Source organism: Stylophora pistillata, chromosome 1 (genome assembly GCF_964205215.1).
Source record: "Stylophora pistillata chromosome 1, jaStyPist1.2, whole genome shotgun sequence".
NCBI lineage: Eukaryota > Metazoa > Cnidaria > Anthozoa > Scleractinia > Pocilloporidae > Stylophora > Stylophora pistillata.
In genome coordinates, this window is record NC_142519.1 from 18,598,656 (window position 1) to 18,616,044 (window position 17,389).

The 17,389-nt window shown below is 38.4% G+C and overlaps 2 protein-coding genes and 1 long non-coding RNA gene across 3 annotated transcripts; all 3 read right to left on the reverse strand.

Annotated features, from left to right (window-relative positions):
• Positions 1-74: 74 nt before the first annotated feature.
• LOC111336643 (beta-1 adrenergic receptor-like) lies at positions 75-1,774 on the reverse strand. The gene has a single exon (XM_022942768.2). The coding sequence runs from the start codon at positions 1,215-1,217 to the stop codon at positions 213-215; it is 1,005 nt and encodes a 334-aa protein (XP_022798503.2). The 5' UTR covers positions 1,218-1,774; the 3' UTR covers positions 75-212.
• Positions 1,775-2,250: 476 nt separating this feature from the next.
• LOC148741514 (uncharacterized) lies at positions 2,251-5,272 on the reverse strand. Its single transcript, XR_015994220.1, has 3 exons — positions 5,143-5,272; positions 4,936-4,992; positions 2,251-2,403 (listed from the first exon to the last, which is right to left on the reverse strand). It is a non-coding gene; the product is annotated as an uncharacterized LOC148741514 (long non-coding RNA).
• A 2,180-nt stretch (positions 5,273-7,452) lies between these two features.
• On the reverse strand, positions 7,453-13,692 carry LOC111336641 (furin-like protease 2). The gene is made up of 8 exons (XM_022942765.2): positions 13,438-13,692; positions 12,006-12,185; positions 11,469-11,636; positions 11,229-11,369; positions 10,389-10,550; positions 9,578-9,724; positions 8,712-8,870; positions 7,453-7,958 (listed from the first exon to the last, which is right to left on the reverse strand). Exons 1-8 carry the CDS (start codon positions 13,568-13,570, stop codon positions 7,930-7,932), a joined length of 1,119 nt encoding a protein of 372 aa, XP_022798500.1. The 5' UTR covers positions 13,571-13,692; the 3' UTR covers positions 7,453-7,929.
• Between the last annotated feature and the right edge of the window lie 3,697 nt (positions 13,693-17,389).

The following is a 17,389-nucleotide window of genomic DNA, read 5'->3' on the forward strand; positions in this document are numbered from 1 at the left end:
TTCTGACGCTTAACATAACTCAGGTGACATAATATGTCCGGCCATGATAAAATAAACATGTGAATGAGTTTGACTTTTCTTTTTTACGTTTTAATTCTTCTTTTGATCATACAGCATAATATGTTTTGTCTCATACGAACCCTAATCACTCGGGATCCAACATAACATAATTTAGCTATTACGAAAAAGTGACCATATAGTTAATTAACAAGTCACAATGTACCGCTCGTATTTCCAGCTTGATTAAGAGAGAATTCCCTTGATTGAGACTGAAGATCCGTTAAGCTTCCACATCGACACAAGCGTCTTAGTTCTCTGCGAATATCACTTTTCATGAATGCATATACCACAATATTAACGCACGAATTACAGTGTAACAGTAAGAAAGAAGTTAAACTGACTAAAGGACTTACTAAACGAAGCTTAAAATTCGCACAAAAAGAAATGTAGATGTTTAAACTGTAGCAAATAACAAATAAGAAAATCACTGATCCGAGAACCGCAATTGAAGTTGAATTTCTCCGGGGCCGTCGACGACGCTTGGATGAGACGCCATGTAAGTGAAGATCTTCACCCTGACCATGGTTAAAATTGATGTCTTTCATATGCGAGGCTGTTTGTCTCGCGAGTCTGCGAGAAATGAACAGTACACGGAGGTAAATGAATAACAGTACGACACACGAAAAAACACCGAAAAAAAGATCGAGTGCAACTCGATAGTATTTGTCAACCTTTTTCAGTTCAACGGAGTCACTAAACCACCAAATAAAACGCGCAAACGGCGCAATAAGAGAGATTCCCCACGCCATGCTTATTAGTGCGAAGACCCGTCCGCCTGTCATGAGAGATGTGTAACGTAAAGAATGTACAATCCCGATATATCTATCTATTGCCATTGCCCACAAGTTTAACGTGGAAGCAAAGAGTAGAAAATTGTAGAATGAGAACTGGAAACGCCAATCGCATTGATAGCAGAATGTGCAAATAAGTTCACTCGGCGTTGTAAACAAACCGACACAAAAATCAGCAACTGCCAAGGATAGCACGAACCAGTTGCTGCTTACACGCAGGCGTCGTTTAGAAACAACGAAGTAGATGACAAGTCCATTCCCAGCGATGCTTAACAATGCAATGATTCCTCTCAAAACCCAATACCAAACGTACGGTTGTTGAATACGAATGAATCCGCGCGTATGGTTGCTTGTTGCATTCGGCATGTCACTTTCTATTCTACCTATCACGAAGGTTGTCTTTGTTATTTAAAGATATTTCTAGTTTCTCTAAAAGAAACACACCTGTCAGCTGCGTTGCTTTTGGAAGATTGTCTAGAAGCTGTTTAAGGGCGGTAAAACAGTTTTACTGCTGTAACTACCTGGTCTCGCAAAATCAACTTTTTCTTTGTTTTTTTTTGTGTTTTTTTGTTTTTTTTTTCAGTACCCTTTAATTTTACAAACGTGATCATTAACACGCTATAGTCCAACTAGTGTTGTTGTTTATGGAAGAATGGTTACCAAAATGAGTCGGCAATCCTTTTTAGCGACTATAAAAGCTCACGAAATTAGGCCCTCTACAAAAAGTCCGAGGTTTCAGTGCCGCTCTTAATAGTCAGATTGCGATTTTCTGATAAGGATGATAGATAACTCGATTGGTAATATAAGAAAAAGAACTTGCCATTGACTCAGTGATCCGTTGGTAAACATTTGACGTTTTAAAATCAAAAGCGAAAGATTCACTTTGAACAAACTTTGTGGCAGAAAAATATTAAATTTACTTTTCTATTTCCTCCTCAACAGCCGGTTACGTCCGATTGGTCAAAGGGTCGGGGATTGAATTACCTCGAGTGGGCAGCCCAACAACAAACCACTGACTGAAATGTTTTTATGTCAATCAGGTGAACAAAAGCTCTGATAATTCCTTATCTAGACTATTGTCCACAAGCCTCATTCGTATTTAATCAGATGATGTTGGACCAGCTCTTGATATTTTGAAAAAGAATAGGTGGGGAAAGTTTTAAGTGTTCTCCGTGGCACCAATTATTTGATTCACAGGAAATAGATCTCAATGATGTTACAGATCCTTGCATGTATTCTGTAGATTGTATTATCCCTAAAGAAAAACATTAGTTAGGTGTTTTAAAATTTTTTTTTGAATAAAGAGAATTTGCACATGAATAAAGTTCAAATGTGATAATTATTTCCTTTGTCGAAGTCAACCTTAAGTTTTACACTTTACCTGATTTTCAAACTGAACTAAAATCATAATTAAGTTTTAATCTTTAGACAATCGCAGCACAAAAGGAAAAGAAAGTTTCACTCTGAGTACAAGGACGTCGCTCATCTGAGAAAGCGTGCGTCGTTTAAGAGAAGAATAGGCTTCCTCTCTAAATATGGATCGATCGGATAGCTACGAAAACAAAAACAAAAAAAATGATAATAAGAAGAACAATATACCGGATTTACTTCTTTTCAAATTCCGGTTCAGCTGTGAGGTTCAGCTTAGCTTCCCACGAATATGGTACTTGTGACTCAAAAGATAGTGGTCATTTCTCTCACGGCAAAGCATACCTTTTTCTCAATGAATGAAAAATAAACGATTTATGCACAACTCATCTACCATGAGATGGTTTATTTGGTTAAGGACGGAACAAGTTAAAATTCATTCTAGTCCGTGCAGACGTAATGATAGTACCTACGAGCTCAATCTACAAACCAGAAAATTTTCTTTAAGTTGATCAGTAACTGAAAAGTAGGTTTTAAAAAACGAATACTCTTATTCAATTTACTTTCGTATGATGCACGATCCTCGCAGTAGATAGCGCTATTTATGCAATAGCGAAGATCAGACCTGAAAAAAATCAGGCCTGTACGGGACTCGAACCACTGACCTCTGCGATACTAGTGCAGCGCTCTACCAATTGAGCTAACAAGCCAACTGGGAGCAGGCCGTTAAGTTGATTCATAATAAACCCGTGAAAGTGATAAATGAGATACAATGAATATATGAAGTTCATATATTTTGAATTGCGGTGTTAGATACGTATGATGCACGATCCTCGCAGTAGATAGCGCTATTTATGCAATAGCGAAGATCAGACCTGAAAAAAAAATCAGGCTTGTACGGGACTCGAACCACTGACCTCTACGATACTAGTGCAGCGCTCTACCAATTGAGCTAACAAGCCAACTGGGAGCAGGCCGTTAAGTTGATTCATAATAAACCCGTGAAAGTGATAAATGAGATACAATGAATATATGAAGTTCATATATTTTGAACTGCGGTGTTAGATACGTATGATGCACGATCCTCGCAGTAGATAGCGCTATTTATGCAATAGCGAAAATCAGACCTGAAAAAAAATCAGGCCTGTACGGGACTCGAACCACTGACCTCTGCGATACTAGTGCAGCGCTCTACCAATTGAGCTAACAAGCCAACTGGTAGTTCAAAATATATGAACTTCATATATTCATTGTATCTCATTTATCACTTTCACGGGTTTATTATGAATCAACTTAACGGCCTGCTCCCAGTTGGCTTGTTAGCTCAATTGGTAGAGCGCTGCACTAGTATCGCAGAGGTCAGTGGTTCGAGTCCCGTACAGGCCTGATTTTTTTCAGGTCTGATTTTCGCTATTGCATAAATAGCGCTATCTACTGCGAGGATCGTGCATCATACGTTTCTAACACCGCAGTTTAAAATATATGAACTTCATATATTCATTGTATCTCAATTTACTTTGTTCCCTAATTTTATTTTTATTTTTCCGGCTGGCATTTAAAACAACAAAGAAAATTTTCACACGTTCATTTATGAGTACAAATATAAAAAATTTGATGCCAATGCAAAGATCCCAGTAAGAGGTAGACGAAATTTTTTTTACGAAGGTCAAACCTTTGACTGAGTTGTTGACAGCTGGTTTTTCGAAGTTACAGAAGAACATTTTGACGTTTTCTCTTTTGAATTATTTTAAAATTTATTTACTTTTTGATAAAATCAACTGTTTTAATCTGCAGTTTTGGTTATGAAACACGAGTATTCTTTTTTTTTTAGGCATTTCGTTTTACCGATTGGTTTCAGTGACACATTTAAACTTGTTCCACAACTGTATGGACTAGCTAGGCTTCTCATTACGCCACTCGACTTAACTCCGACGTGTTGAATTTTTGTTTCGTTCCACTGTTTTATCAACGCAATTGGCAAAAACGCTGCCTGAACTCTGCTACCGTTCGGTTTAGTTTGATAACCGTTAAGGTGGCTTTTAAGGTGATTCCTCAGAAAAAAAAAGTTATCGAACAATTTGTTTGTAACCCCATCAATTTCTGAAAAAAAGATTGGTTACCGTGCCTTTTTGAGAGATATGGTGGCCAAACTCATCCCATTTATGCCTGTACTGGCACTAATCGCACGCGCAGGGGTTAACAGTACACTTTATGGTGGCTGGAAGCAAGGGTTTTTAGGAAAACAATTAAAAAAACCTTGATGGGTAGAAAGTCTCGAGCGTATGGAGAAATTTGATTATATAATTTGTGAAAAAAACCACGCAATTTTAAACGACATCGACTCAAACGTTCTTCGAGTCGTCGCTTTCAAGGTTATCATTGAGTAACGGGCCTTGTGAACGCTTTTAACTATATCTTTTTTCACTTCGAAAAATTTTTATGATGTAATAAAAGATATCGGTCACCGCGCTCGTTTAAAAGAAGATGACCATCCTACCTCTTTACCTGGTCCACGGTCTGAATGTAATACCGTGTTCTCGGAATGCGCGCGCTTATTTGCCTGATTATGTGATTTTCATGATGCGCAGTGCAATACTGAGAAACTGATTGAAATGTATACACGAAGTTTCACAACTAAGTTTTGAAAAAAAAAATCATGACTATGGGAGCTACGAGTTTTACTCGAAAACTTCGAGTATACATAAGATTTGCTTACCTCACGAGGTGATTCCTTCCATTCCTCTATTCACGGTCCCATTTGAACTAAGCTAGCCTGGTTAATTAAATAAATAAATGTATAATTCAACTGAAGTTAACACAAACGATCATGAATTATGATGAATTCAGTCTGGTGCGACTCGTTATAAATAATCGATGTTTGTGTTATTCGAAACCACAGAAATAGCAATATATATTTACTCACAAAGTACAGTACTTCCAAATAGCCTGGGAAAACGACGAAATGGTCTCAACCTCTGCCATGAAGTTGGCACGGAAATTACTACTTCGTTTGTTATACCTGGAAAATGTTGATGGTATTTCAGTAAATGGTTTGAACCCGGGGGTAACATGTCAAGGTGTAGTCTGATCGTCCGGGTGAGTGTAGTCCTGAGAAGGACTGTTGTCGGTGGTAGTGACTGACGTTTCGACAACCTGTGCGAAAGTCATCATCAGAGTCAAGTGAATGATTGATGTCAGTAGAATGTTCTTATTCCAGTTCGTGTGAAATGATCGGTTGGTTTTGCCGTGATGTTATTGGCTGTAAGACTCAAGTGACGTAAGTCGGTCGTGATTGGTCTGTTTCGATCTGTCGGTAAAGTTAGGTTGTTCTTTTTCGGTCGTTTGTGATGTTTATGTCGTGAATCAGTCGTTTGTATGGAGCGGGTAGTTGTTGACATCTGTTTAGGGGAGTCTGTTCTAAGTTAGTAAACCAGCTTTCCAGAGTCAGTCGTTGAAAATAGTCAGTGCTGTAGGTTAGGCATTGCGCAGAGTCCCAGTCAATATTGTGGTTGGTAAGTCGATGGTGTTCAGCAATGTGATTGCTGACATCACCTTTCCTCGTCGCCTGTCTGTGTTCAGTCATGACTGAACACAGACGGGCGACGAGGAAAGGTGATGTCATTACCGGAATAAGAACATTATACTGACAACAATCATTCACTTGACTCTGATGATGACTTCCGCACAGGTTGTCGAAACGTCAGTCACTACCACCGACAACAGTCCTTCTCAGGACTACACTCACCCGGACGATCAGACTACACCTTCACATTCATGGTATTTGTCTCCAGTTTGATATGATGGCCATCTTAGGCTGTGGCCTCAGTGGCCTTTTGTGGGGAATGTCGCTTGTTAAATGGTTGCGGGCCTAATTGTCTCGAATTTCTTTAAATACGTCGAGTCGAAGTTTCTTAAATCAAGTATGAAGCAATATTTATCGTTCTAATCTACAGGGGAGGTATTTAATTAAAACGTACTGGGCTATTCACCCTTCGAACAACCGGGGCCAGGATGACAAGAATCTTCGCACTCGACACTAAACCGCCTTTTTGTGCATCAAAAAAATGTTATGAACATTTCCCTCTTTTTTATTCTTTCAAACGCCGATTTACCACAGAGTTTCCGTCTTGAAGTGTACGGTTCCTATTCAACCGATACCATTAATAGGACTTATCCGCTGCATAGTTATTTATCTGTTGCATAACGTCATCCGCTCTTTGAACAACCGAGCCTTATTTAAAAAAAGTTTACGGCGCGTTGCAGTTTCCATGGCGCACACAATAGCTAAGTTGGAAATACGTTTCTATGAAGCGTATCCCTTTTTTGCGGATATATCTAAGTTAGAGACTTGAGAGGCATGGTTTATCAGGTGCCTGAAAAAGTTTAGAGAGCGTTGTTCTCTTACACAGTCCTATTCGCCTTTTTAAGGTTGCGTGGGGAACTAAGTTTGAATGAGTGCCGAAAAGCTTTCTGGGACTGGTTTAGGGGACGCGTCCGCCATATTGTTTAGATTAAGGACACTGCGATTAAAAAAAAAAAAAATGGTTAAAGCAAACCGCTGTGTGCCTGGATGCACAAATATTTGGAGGAATTCACCTACAATGAAGTTCCACACATTGCCAAGTGACCAAAAAGTTAATAACATGTACAAAAAGCTGATAAGAAACAAAACGCTAAAGCTGAACGCTTTACAGTGCGATCGTCTGGGTAAGTGTCTACATTGTCGTTCGAGAGGGAGCGAGTTGAGAAGTGCTGAATTTCTTATTTTAGAGTTTGATGCTTATCAGTACGGTGCGCGTTTCAGGGTTGGTCATGCGCACAGAAACTGTCCACCTCAGCACTGGGAGAACACACAAATCGTGTGTAAGGGGGAGGGAAGTCAATAAGTTATGGAAGTTACGGCTTCCAGTCTTGCATCGAGTGTTATGTAAAGACTTCTATGATGAAACCATATCTGAACGTCTTATGGACGGTTTAATAAATTATACACTCTTGGTGAGTCGGTTTGAACAGAAGCTCTTTTCTTTCCCATTTTTGCATTTTTTCTGTGTGCATATGTTTTTCCAAAAAACATGGTGTCAGAAAAAATGGGTATCGTTATCATGTGTAACTAGAGCATGTCAGAACTGTGCTGTTGGTCAAAGGAACTGAGGCTATGAGAGAACTACTACTTTTCTCCTCGGGATTTAGATCTTCAGCGTTGCTCAAAACGATATAAGCACATTTTCCCATCAATGCTGAATCAAAATAGTTGTTTAATGGCGAAGTTTGGACCGAGTGGTAATGAGGTCTCAAAAATGTCACTTTCACCAAGTAGTACTGCGCTGAAATGAGGATTGTTTAGTTGTGTTATCATTGGCCTATTTCGATCCTTATTATACAATGCAAAGATCAAAATGGGCCGATTAGAGCAAAAAAAAGTGCTACGTATCTTCAAATAGTGACCCTTGATTATTTGATTCATCACCTGACAAAGACAAGCTGTTCAGAAATTGAAACGTGCCGTTTAACATTTGATGCAATGGTGACTCTACATAGTGAGGCAAACTGAGTAAAAAGTCCATTTAAGAGTTACATGATCGAAAACATTAAGAGAATCAAACAGCCAACCATCGCAGGACGCTTTTTTGTGAAAAACTGCAAATAAAGATATGGAGATGGTTCTAGAATCCACATGAAAGTGATGACTGCGGCTGTTTCATCCTTCAGCTTATAAGCGTCCAGAAAAATTGTCATTTGCTGAAATTAAACAAATCTTGATTAGGACAATTAAGTGTTAAAAGCATAAGGTTTAAAGTGCAGTGAAGTCTGACAAACGTTACTACAAAAATGGCACTGGTAGGGGGAGGGGGCTCCTAAGAGCTTCCCGGGTAAATGTAACCTCTACCCCCCCTCCCTTCTGATATAAGATATTGATTATACAAACGATATAATCGCTCCGACGAAGGGCTAACGCTCGAAACGTCAGCTTTTATAATCCTAACGGTAGCCAATTTACCATTTCAACTTTGTTGATATATTCAAACTATTTCGATAAGTAAAAGAACCTGTCAAGACTCAAAATGCCAGTAACACAGTAATGTAAAGCAGACTCTTGGGAAATATTACAGACACCTTTAAATCAGTCTTGACAAAGGGGCCAGTAAAAGGTGTCGCATTAACGACCTTTGTCGACCTTTGTCGAATTAACGATCTTTGGGTAACAAAACGACGTGCCGACTGTTCACAGGGTAAGCTAAAGTGGTCTTTAAAACGGGCTAATCAATTCCACCACGTGGTTTCATTTCTGTAACAGATGCGCTGAGGCAGATTTTATTCCCAAAAAAATACCCGTTTTTCAAGTGAAGCCCCTTCTAAATTTGATCGGTAACAGTTATGCGATAGCACTATTTTAAAACACACGGAAGACGTTGCACTTTTGCTTAAGAAAAAATAGTAGGAAGCTTTCGGTATAAATTTGTAACAACTGAATAGGAGGTGATTTAGGTTTACCTTTCACACATGATTTCTCTTCATCTTCCTGAGGAATGTATCCTCGAGGACAGTGCCAAACGCAAAACAGTCTACCACCTCGCACAACATTAAAAAGGCCCTCCTTACATTTCTTACACTCCCGGCGACTTAAGCATTTCTGACAGTTATACGAGCACCCTCAAAACACCAAAAGAAAAATCCAAAAGTTAGTAAAATTTATCAGGCTTTGACGTTATATGGTCGAGGAAGGGAGTTTAGACATTTTGTTTGTTCAATTTGAAAAATCAAAATAAAGCGTGAAAGATATTGTCTGAAAGGTAACTGGAGCAATGGTTCTAGTTTCAAAGCAGCTACCCATCCCTCTCTCTCTATGTTCTTCATCTTTCTTTATCTTCGCGTATAGGGGAGTCCTTGTTTACAATATTTGCCTCATTAGCATAAGCAATTCAGTTTCTGATGGAGCTAAAAATAAATCAGTTCTGAATATCGAAAGGTCAAAGTACGATTAACTCGGCCAATGAATACGAGCCTGATGCATTGAATACTTTTTGTGCAACACGGGTTTAAAAACTCAAAATTTTACATAGAATGTATGAGCTCATTAGCGCTTTTGCCACCCAGAAATTTTGCAGTTTTTGAGGACTATTTCTCCTTGAATATTACACCCAAAGAGCTAAAAATTTCACCATGTACTAAGGTTTTCTAGCTTTTTAGCTGCCTGAAGTCAATTTGTATCTAACATGCTTCCTTCTTTACGCAAAGCCGTATGCAAATGAGCAAAAATGTAAACAATGACGTCAGCATGAATCCGCCCATAGTTCCTATCAGATGTTGTTGTTGTTGTTGTTGTTATTGTTGCTTTTTTTGACGTTCTTAATACTTACGTCCGCAAACCCTTGGTTTCCCCTCCCTCTCAATCTCAAAATATCCTTGTGGACATTCTTGGCGACAGTGGAAGTCTCTCCTGATACGAACTCGATACCAACCATCCTGGCAGTGTGAGCATGTTTTGTCCAGGCAACCACGTGTGTCTAAGTACACGAGTAGAAAAAAAAAAATTAATGTTAAAAGCACCCTTCATTAAGGAGCTTGTAGCTTTGTAAAACGTCTACTATATTACGACTGACTCTTTCGCTTGTTCTGTCGATTTACCTTTTCATTCATTTATCTATTCATTTTTGGCTGCGGAGATGGGGGAAGGTTTTACTCAATGTGTCAACAAACTAATCTCAGAGACCAGCCCGTCTATCTTATTTTGCTGATCTATCTCCTACACGAACGGGAAAGTTCAACAAACTAATCTCAGAGACCAGCCCGTCTATCTTATTTTGCTGATCTATCTCCTACACGAACGGGAAAGTTCAACAAACTAATCTCAGAGACCAGCCCGTCTATCTTATTTTGCTGATCTATCTCCTACACGAACGGGAAAGTTCAGTCAGTTCTGGTCCCGAATTGGTAACAATCAGTTTAATCTCTCTTAAGATAATTTGATATCACTTCTTGTAATTGTTTTAAGAAATCCGAAGGGGATCAGAAAAAAGCTAATTTTGTTTCGCAAATGTTTTACACTGAGGAAAAATTAGGAAGTGAGGATGACGCTTAAGGGTATAGCATTCCATATCGGCTTAATGTTGATTTCCTCTTGGTTCATCGCTCACAAGGTAAAAAAAAAATGATCTATTCCTCGCTTACCTTTGTTGCACACTTTACCAGAGTCCAGACTATAACCAGCAAGAAATCCGGCTGGACAACTGAGTAAGCACTTGGAAAAAACATCCTTGATGAGGTAGAATTCACTCTCACACACGTCGCAATTGTACGAGTCTTGACAACTTTTGCAATTTGCTCTGCACACTAGACCATAGAGAGAGAGATTGTTTCTTAATCTACTTTTCCTTCCTTTAATCTTTTAACGTACCACGTGCGACTTTCAACAGCTATATATCTCTTCGTACATATAACCCATTATTTCCCCTTCTCCCTTCCTGGGGGCCGGAGGGGAGAGGAGAAAATCCGTGCTGTCGACTCGCGAGGAGATGTTTGACAATCCAGCTTTCTCGTGACACTGTTTTAGTTTTCGCAGCGAACAAATAAACGTTTCAAAGTTATGAGCCTAACTTACATAACACTTCAGAAGCCAATCCCGGTTTTTGAGGCAGAAGTTACCAGGAGTGTATCTTCTCTCTTTGATCCAATACAAATAAACCATCGGTATTCCGTCAGGTTTTCCTGACAGTTCACTGGCACCCTCTTATAAACCCGGCTTAAGAGAGGCACTGTGAGGGCATCGTGTTTTGCTCAGAGAGAACACAACACACTGACTCGGCCAGCCCGAGAAGTTTAGGGGCAGAACCTTCCGATATCAAGTCCAGCACGATTACTATCAAACAATCGCTAATCTTTTGCAGAATGAAAAAGACCAGGATTGGAATAATTCTTTGAAGAAGAAAAGCCAATTAAGAGCTAACTGCCTTTCTCAAAATCACGACATAGCCAAGAGTCAGGGTTAAATCAACACATTCTGTTTCTTACTTTCACAATACGGCTGACCGTTGTACATGTCTTCTTTCCTAAAGAACCCGGATGGGCAGTTAGACAGGCACTTGGTTCCTTGTTTGTACTGCAGAACCCAACCATCTTGACAGCGAGAACAGAAGAAGTCTTCGCACATCTCTGTAAATTAAGACGAAAGATACCACCGATCGAACCATTTCTTAATCCCAGTACAGAGGATAGACCTTTTAAAAATTTATGAACAACTCCATAGCTCACCTGGCTTGCATCTTGTCCCGTGTTTTACAAACCCAGCGGGACACGAAGCCACGCATTGAACCTTGGCGCCAGTCCCTGGCTGCATAAGTAGATACCCGTCCTCACATCTGTCGCAAATGTCATCAAACTGTTCCTCACACTGGGAACAATGCAGTATCCTGCTGCATCCTGTTTGTAACCAAGACATAGAATTAGATCATCCATACTGGAAGACGATATGGAAGAAGAGTCGTCGTCCCTCAAAATACTATGACCTAAAATTCGTGAATCCAATTATAAGATTAGACTATTTTTAGGGCTGTTTATTAGAACGAAGATTGATTTGGGTCGCGGTTTTAAACGAAGAGACCTCGAGATAACCACCTTTAAGATTTGTGTTAAACGGCTTGATACTTTCTTTGTTATAAAAAGGATTATGTGTGATGCATAATCATATATATTCATATATACATTGTACCAAAAAGGATTATCTCAACAATTTTTTAGAAAAAAACATTTTCCTGAGAGTGTCTTTGCATTAAATTATAATGCTTGTACCTTTGGTTGTTCTACAGATGACGCCATTGTCCTCAGTTCGTATCTCAGTGAAGTCGTCTGGACAGTTGTCCACACAGCTTGCACCCCAATAACTTTCAAGCAAAATTTTGTCGTCCTGGCATCTTTGGCATGTTCTGTGGTCGAGACACGACGCACAATTTGGTACGTTAACACTGCAAACTGAAATGCGATCAGAAGAGCATAAATTCTGATTTAAACAAGGGAACAGGAGTAGCTTTTTTCTTGTTTCAGTTTAAAGACTGCAAATTTAGATATTGAACCTTTTTGTGACGGTAAAACTTCAAACTTCTTCGGTATTTGCTGCGGCATAGAGGTAACTAGCTAGATCATCGTTAAGTTCATGTGTACTTGGGTTGTTTGTATTATATTCATCTCATAAAATGTTATTTTGACGCTATGGCAAATGGAATTAAGTGTTCAAGAGGGAGTGAGTGGGAGGTTCTTAAGAAGGCAGAAAGGAATAGACATGTCCATTTTTATTTGTGTATAATGAGGTGTCTATCGTAAATATATTCTAGAATCTTTCAAAATCCTGAAACCTTACATAGCTCGAAATGTCTTCTTACTTTTCGAAACAGTAGGAGGCTAACAGATCATTTTGATCGTACAGACACCTTTCACCGCCTTTTTTAAGCAAACTAAAAAATAATGTGGATAACTAACTTATAAGAGACAGTGGGGCCATCTCGTGTAGGTCAGTTACCCCTTGACTTCGATTATTTGGAAAATAATCGTTTTTAACGATGATCTCGATTTTACAGACTTTTCTAGAGATAAGAGATCTAGCGCAATGATAACTGAAAAACCCACTAAACGCAATTTCCATTAAGGTCAAGTAAAACGACACGTACAAGGATAAAGAGTAGGATCAAAACTGCTGTGCTAAGAAATGAATTTACCCCGGCTGCATGTTTTGTTTCTTTACCAACAAGATGCTCAAAAGGCACTGAGACGGTTTGATGGAGAAAAATGCATACTGCAAAGGGTTGAAAATGTAACTTTTGACAGTAAAAGGTCTTTCGTTTTTCAACTTTTTCCGGAAGAATTCAGTTTCATTTCAGTTGGAAGCAATTTGATGCAAAGTCACTTATGACCTCATCTGGTATTTCTATATCTTCTAAAGAAACGAGAAATGGGCTTGTCAACCCTAATCTGTCGGTGAAAAATACCTCCATGAACCGGTTGCCAAAATTAAGAAAAAAATAAGGAAAACAACAAAATTCCAGAAAAAAAAAAAAAAAAACTGCGTTGAGAAAACATAAATCTATTAAATTTTCTGACCTGCATGAAGCGAATCCCAAGATTTCGTCTTTTAAACGGACTTAACGAGAGAATTGAAAGATATGGGAAGGAACCGTCCAGGTGATCTAAACCGACGACGCTATATATTTGAGAGGTTTATATCTTTTACCTTGATTGTTCAAGAGCAAAGGAGGCAGGTGTGTTTCTCTGGACTCACTTTTCATGTTCTCCATAGCTGCTGCTGGTCTGTTTGCAACGAAACCGGCCCAAAGGAGACAAATGACGAGAGCCTTTCCTTCCATGTTGACGATGTTGGTTCCTTGCCGTCGTTTTCTCTCACAGAAATGATTTGTTGAACTGCGTATCCTCCCTGCCTATGCACCTGAAGACAAATGGACCGCAGGCAGTTCTGTTAATTAAGTAAGAAGGGTTAGCAGCTATATATTACGTGCTTATCACATCCTCTTGTCAAGGATACTAACATTAGTGTCAATGCGGTTAATTAAAACTGGCGCCATCAGAAGCGAATTGTTTTTCCTTTTCTAAAATGGTGTTTAGGAAATTTTACTTCTTAAGGATACTCAACGAGAATACTTTTTGTGGTACAAAGCAATATGCAATCGTAATTAACACTTTCCAACGACTATTTTTAATTTCATTTGTTTTGATGAACTCCCGGAGAATCAGAAAAATCTGGTGGTGTCATATTTTTTTTCTAGATGTTTCATTCTTGACGTCAAAAAAAAATTAAGGTTGATAATCGTAGGAAATTCTTGACAGATCTCACAAATTTCATTTTACGATGATGCAGATAAGAAGAACCATCGGTGATTATTGTTACCTAAGGTAATGAGTCTTAACTGAGCTGAAAGTGGGGATTTATTGTGTCAGGCATACTCAGACCAACACAGTTCAGATTGCTTGACTCAGCTACTTACCTTTCGCATAAAAGCCTCTCATTTTTTATCTTAAAAGGTCATTTATAAATGAGAAAGTTCTAGCTTTTGTTTATCTGACATTTCTTTCAGGCCGATCGTAGTTAGCTTGTTACGCGATTCTCAAAAGAGCTAATTACAAACAGTCAAGTAAACGGGATCTGGCTAGAAAGGAAGGGACTAGCCCTTGTGATCAGCGCCTTCCTCAGTCATATTTGTCTTCGATGCTGGTATAGAATAAAAAAAAACAAAAATTTGTCTTCCCCAAAGATCATGTTTGCCATTAAAATTATCATTCTAATCTGAGAAATTAATTTTTATTCTATACTGATTCTACATAACTCATTCAAGCCTATTTTTCCCCGACCAGTTTTATTTTTTCTCAGTTGCGTTTTGTTCAAAATGTGTAAGCTTTCCATCTTATGAGGTTTGTTTTGTTTTGCTGTTGTTGACGGTCTTGTCTTGCTTCCTCAGACAGGGTGAAGTATATTGTAATTTCTATTATGCTTTCAGAACCCACTCTGTTTAAAATTGAGAGGTCATAATTTTATCGGCTGGCAATATAAGCGGCTTTTTTGTCAATCATAACGAACAAACAATTGACTGATTTAACACAAATCGGAACTGGAATATTGTGGTTGTGCATTATAGATAAGGTTTATGAGGTCATGCACGTAAGCCAGACAAGACGGACGCAACTGCAAACGCAGCTTTAACACTATTGAAAACACTACTTAAATATTTTTTTTCGCAGCGATCCCTTGAAACTTGAAAATTATAAAATTGTATTTTTTCCAAATCTCATAATCAACTGTGATTTAAAAAAAAAATGATCATTCAACTGCGGGGTACTCTGAAGAAAAAAAATAAAAAGAGGTTGAGAAAAAAAAATAGAAACGCTGTATAGATTTGTCGGCAGGATGAAATGTGAAACGCATTTCAAACGTCGAAAGACCTTTTTGCAACCCAACTGCGTTGTAATATGATTTCATTCTACTTCACCTCTTCATTTGTTGCCCCAAATAGGAAATATTCGATTCAGCATGTTCAGTTTGGCTTTGAGTGCACGTACTCATCATATCTTTCTGCTCGACTAATTGGCCTTTACCACTTTACAAAACTCCTCACTTTCAAGATGAGAGGAAGTGAGAAACCAACCCTGAAAAAAATATTTTTATTTGAACGAGAATGATCTATTATTTCCGTGCCGAACGGTTTACACTCATCCTCTTTTTAAAACAGTGGCTTTGGAATGTAAGAAATGGCTTGTACCAACTGACTGGTCTTGTGTGTCACCTCTTCATCCCCAGTACTAGTACCTTCAAAATCTTGGATCATAAAGAGCCCAAGAACATGAACCCAATAGACCGTTTGAAAACAAGTTAGACTGGCTCTAAAGGCTTGTGCACCACTTCCCCTATCCCCTCCCCACTCAGTATATTTTATGAAGGTTAGGGGCGGTTGTGCACCGGCTTGGCTTTATTTGAGTCTCAGCTTGTTTTTAACGCATGCGCTGATCTCTCCTGAAAATCAAACCTTTCGTCACGTGCAAAGGAAGCTGGGTCACATGTTCTGGTCTTTCAACAGGAGGTGAAACATCAATATAATTAATCATTAATTTTTATTTTGTATTTGCGTCTTTTGTTTGTTGTCCGTGTCTTTGATTTTCTGTATCCGGTTTGATTTCATTCTTTTCCTAAGGTTACCATGCGGGTGGAGAATTATTAAGGTAAGAGCATTAACCCTTCACCGTTTCCACTTGAAATCACAGATAAACAATCCAGTTTTTTTGCGGAACCTTTACCGTTAAGTTTTTCAGCTCGAAAAGCGGGTAAAGCAGTATACAAAGGCATTTCTATTTAATAAGGTTATTTTAGCGCAAATTGAATTATTCAATTTTCTATTGGCTATTTGTTTACTTTTGACAATGAAAAACTGCGATAAAATATTATAAAGCATGACACGACGTTTCGACGTTTCCAGAACGTCATTATCAAGTAAACTAAAATTATAAAATCGAGCATACATATTTTATTACATTGGCATCCATATACGCACGTACACCCGTGCGTACAGTTGAAATCTAGAAAATATGTTTTTTTATTCCCTTATAGCATTTGTCACAGTTATCATAAAATAAATAATAAATAATATATAAAAAAGCATTTATGTAGCGCTAAGCTCGACTAGTTCTCCGTAGCGCTTTACAAAATTATAGACTAATCAACATAGCAATTAAATTATAAAAAATCGTAAATTAAAAAGCGTCTTTGAACAAGTATGTTTTAAGGTTCTTCTTGAAAATTGCAACAGATTCAGATGTTTTCAGGGAATATGGTAAATCGTTCCAAAGCTTGGGACCGGAAATAGAGAAGGTACGGTCACCATAGTTCTTTCGAAATGTTCTTGGAACCATCAGGAGCATTTGTGATGAGGAACGCAGTACACGAAAGCCATAATTCCTTTGATGCAACTGTTCAGCAATATAGGTTGGAGCTAAGCCACGTAAACCTTTATAGACAAGTAGAAGTATTTTGAAGATAATGCGATACTTAACAGGTAGCCAATGGAGTTTCTTTAATGCAGGTGTAATATGTTCCCATTTCTTTGTCAAAGTAATAACTCGCGCAGCAGCGTTCTGTATAGACTGTAGCTTGTTACTCATATAGTCAGGTAGTCCATAAAGAAGGGAATTGCAATTATCCAACTTAGATGTAATGTAAGCATGAATCACAATTTCAGCAGTTTCCGGACTGAGATATTTTCGTATCTTACTTATGTTCCTTAGGTGATAGTACGAAGCTTGACAGACTTTTTTAACTTGCTCATCCATTGTTAGATGTTGATCGAAAAACACTCCTAAATTTCTTGTAGATTGAGCTGGGCTAATCTTTTCATCACCAACTTCAGAAAAATTGAGTACAGGACTTGACGAAACCTGGAACTGATGAGTAACAATTCGGTTTTATCTTGGTTGAGCTTCAAACCGTTCTATATCATCCATGAATCAATTCCACTTTAGATTTAACTGTTGATAGTTCATCTTGCGAACTTGAGAAGAAAGACACATAAATTTGCGTGTCATCAGCGTATAAATGATATTGTAGACCATAGCTCTTAATAATATCAGCTATTGGAGAAGTATATAGTACATACAATAATGGGCCCAAAACAGATCCTTGTGGA

Coding starts and splice junctions, on each gene's coding strand:
- LOC111336643 (XM_022942768.2), bottom strand. CDS start 1,217: ATGCCGAATGCAACAAGCAACCATACGCGCGGATTCATTCGTATTCAA.
- LOC111336641 (XM_022942765.2), bottom strand. CDS start 13,570: ATGGAAGGAAAGGCTCTCGTCATTTGTCTCCTTTGGGCCGGTTTCGTT. Junction 11,370..11,468: donor CGGGACAAGATGCAAGCCAG/GTGAGCTATGGA, acceptor CTTAATTTACAG/AGATGTGCGAAGACTTCTTC. Junction 7,959..8,711: donor AGAGAAATCATGTGTGAAAG/GTAAACCTAAAT, acceptor GTTTAATTTCAG/CAAATGACAATTTTTCTGGA.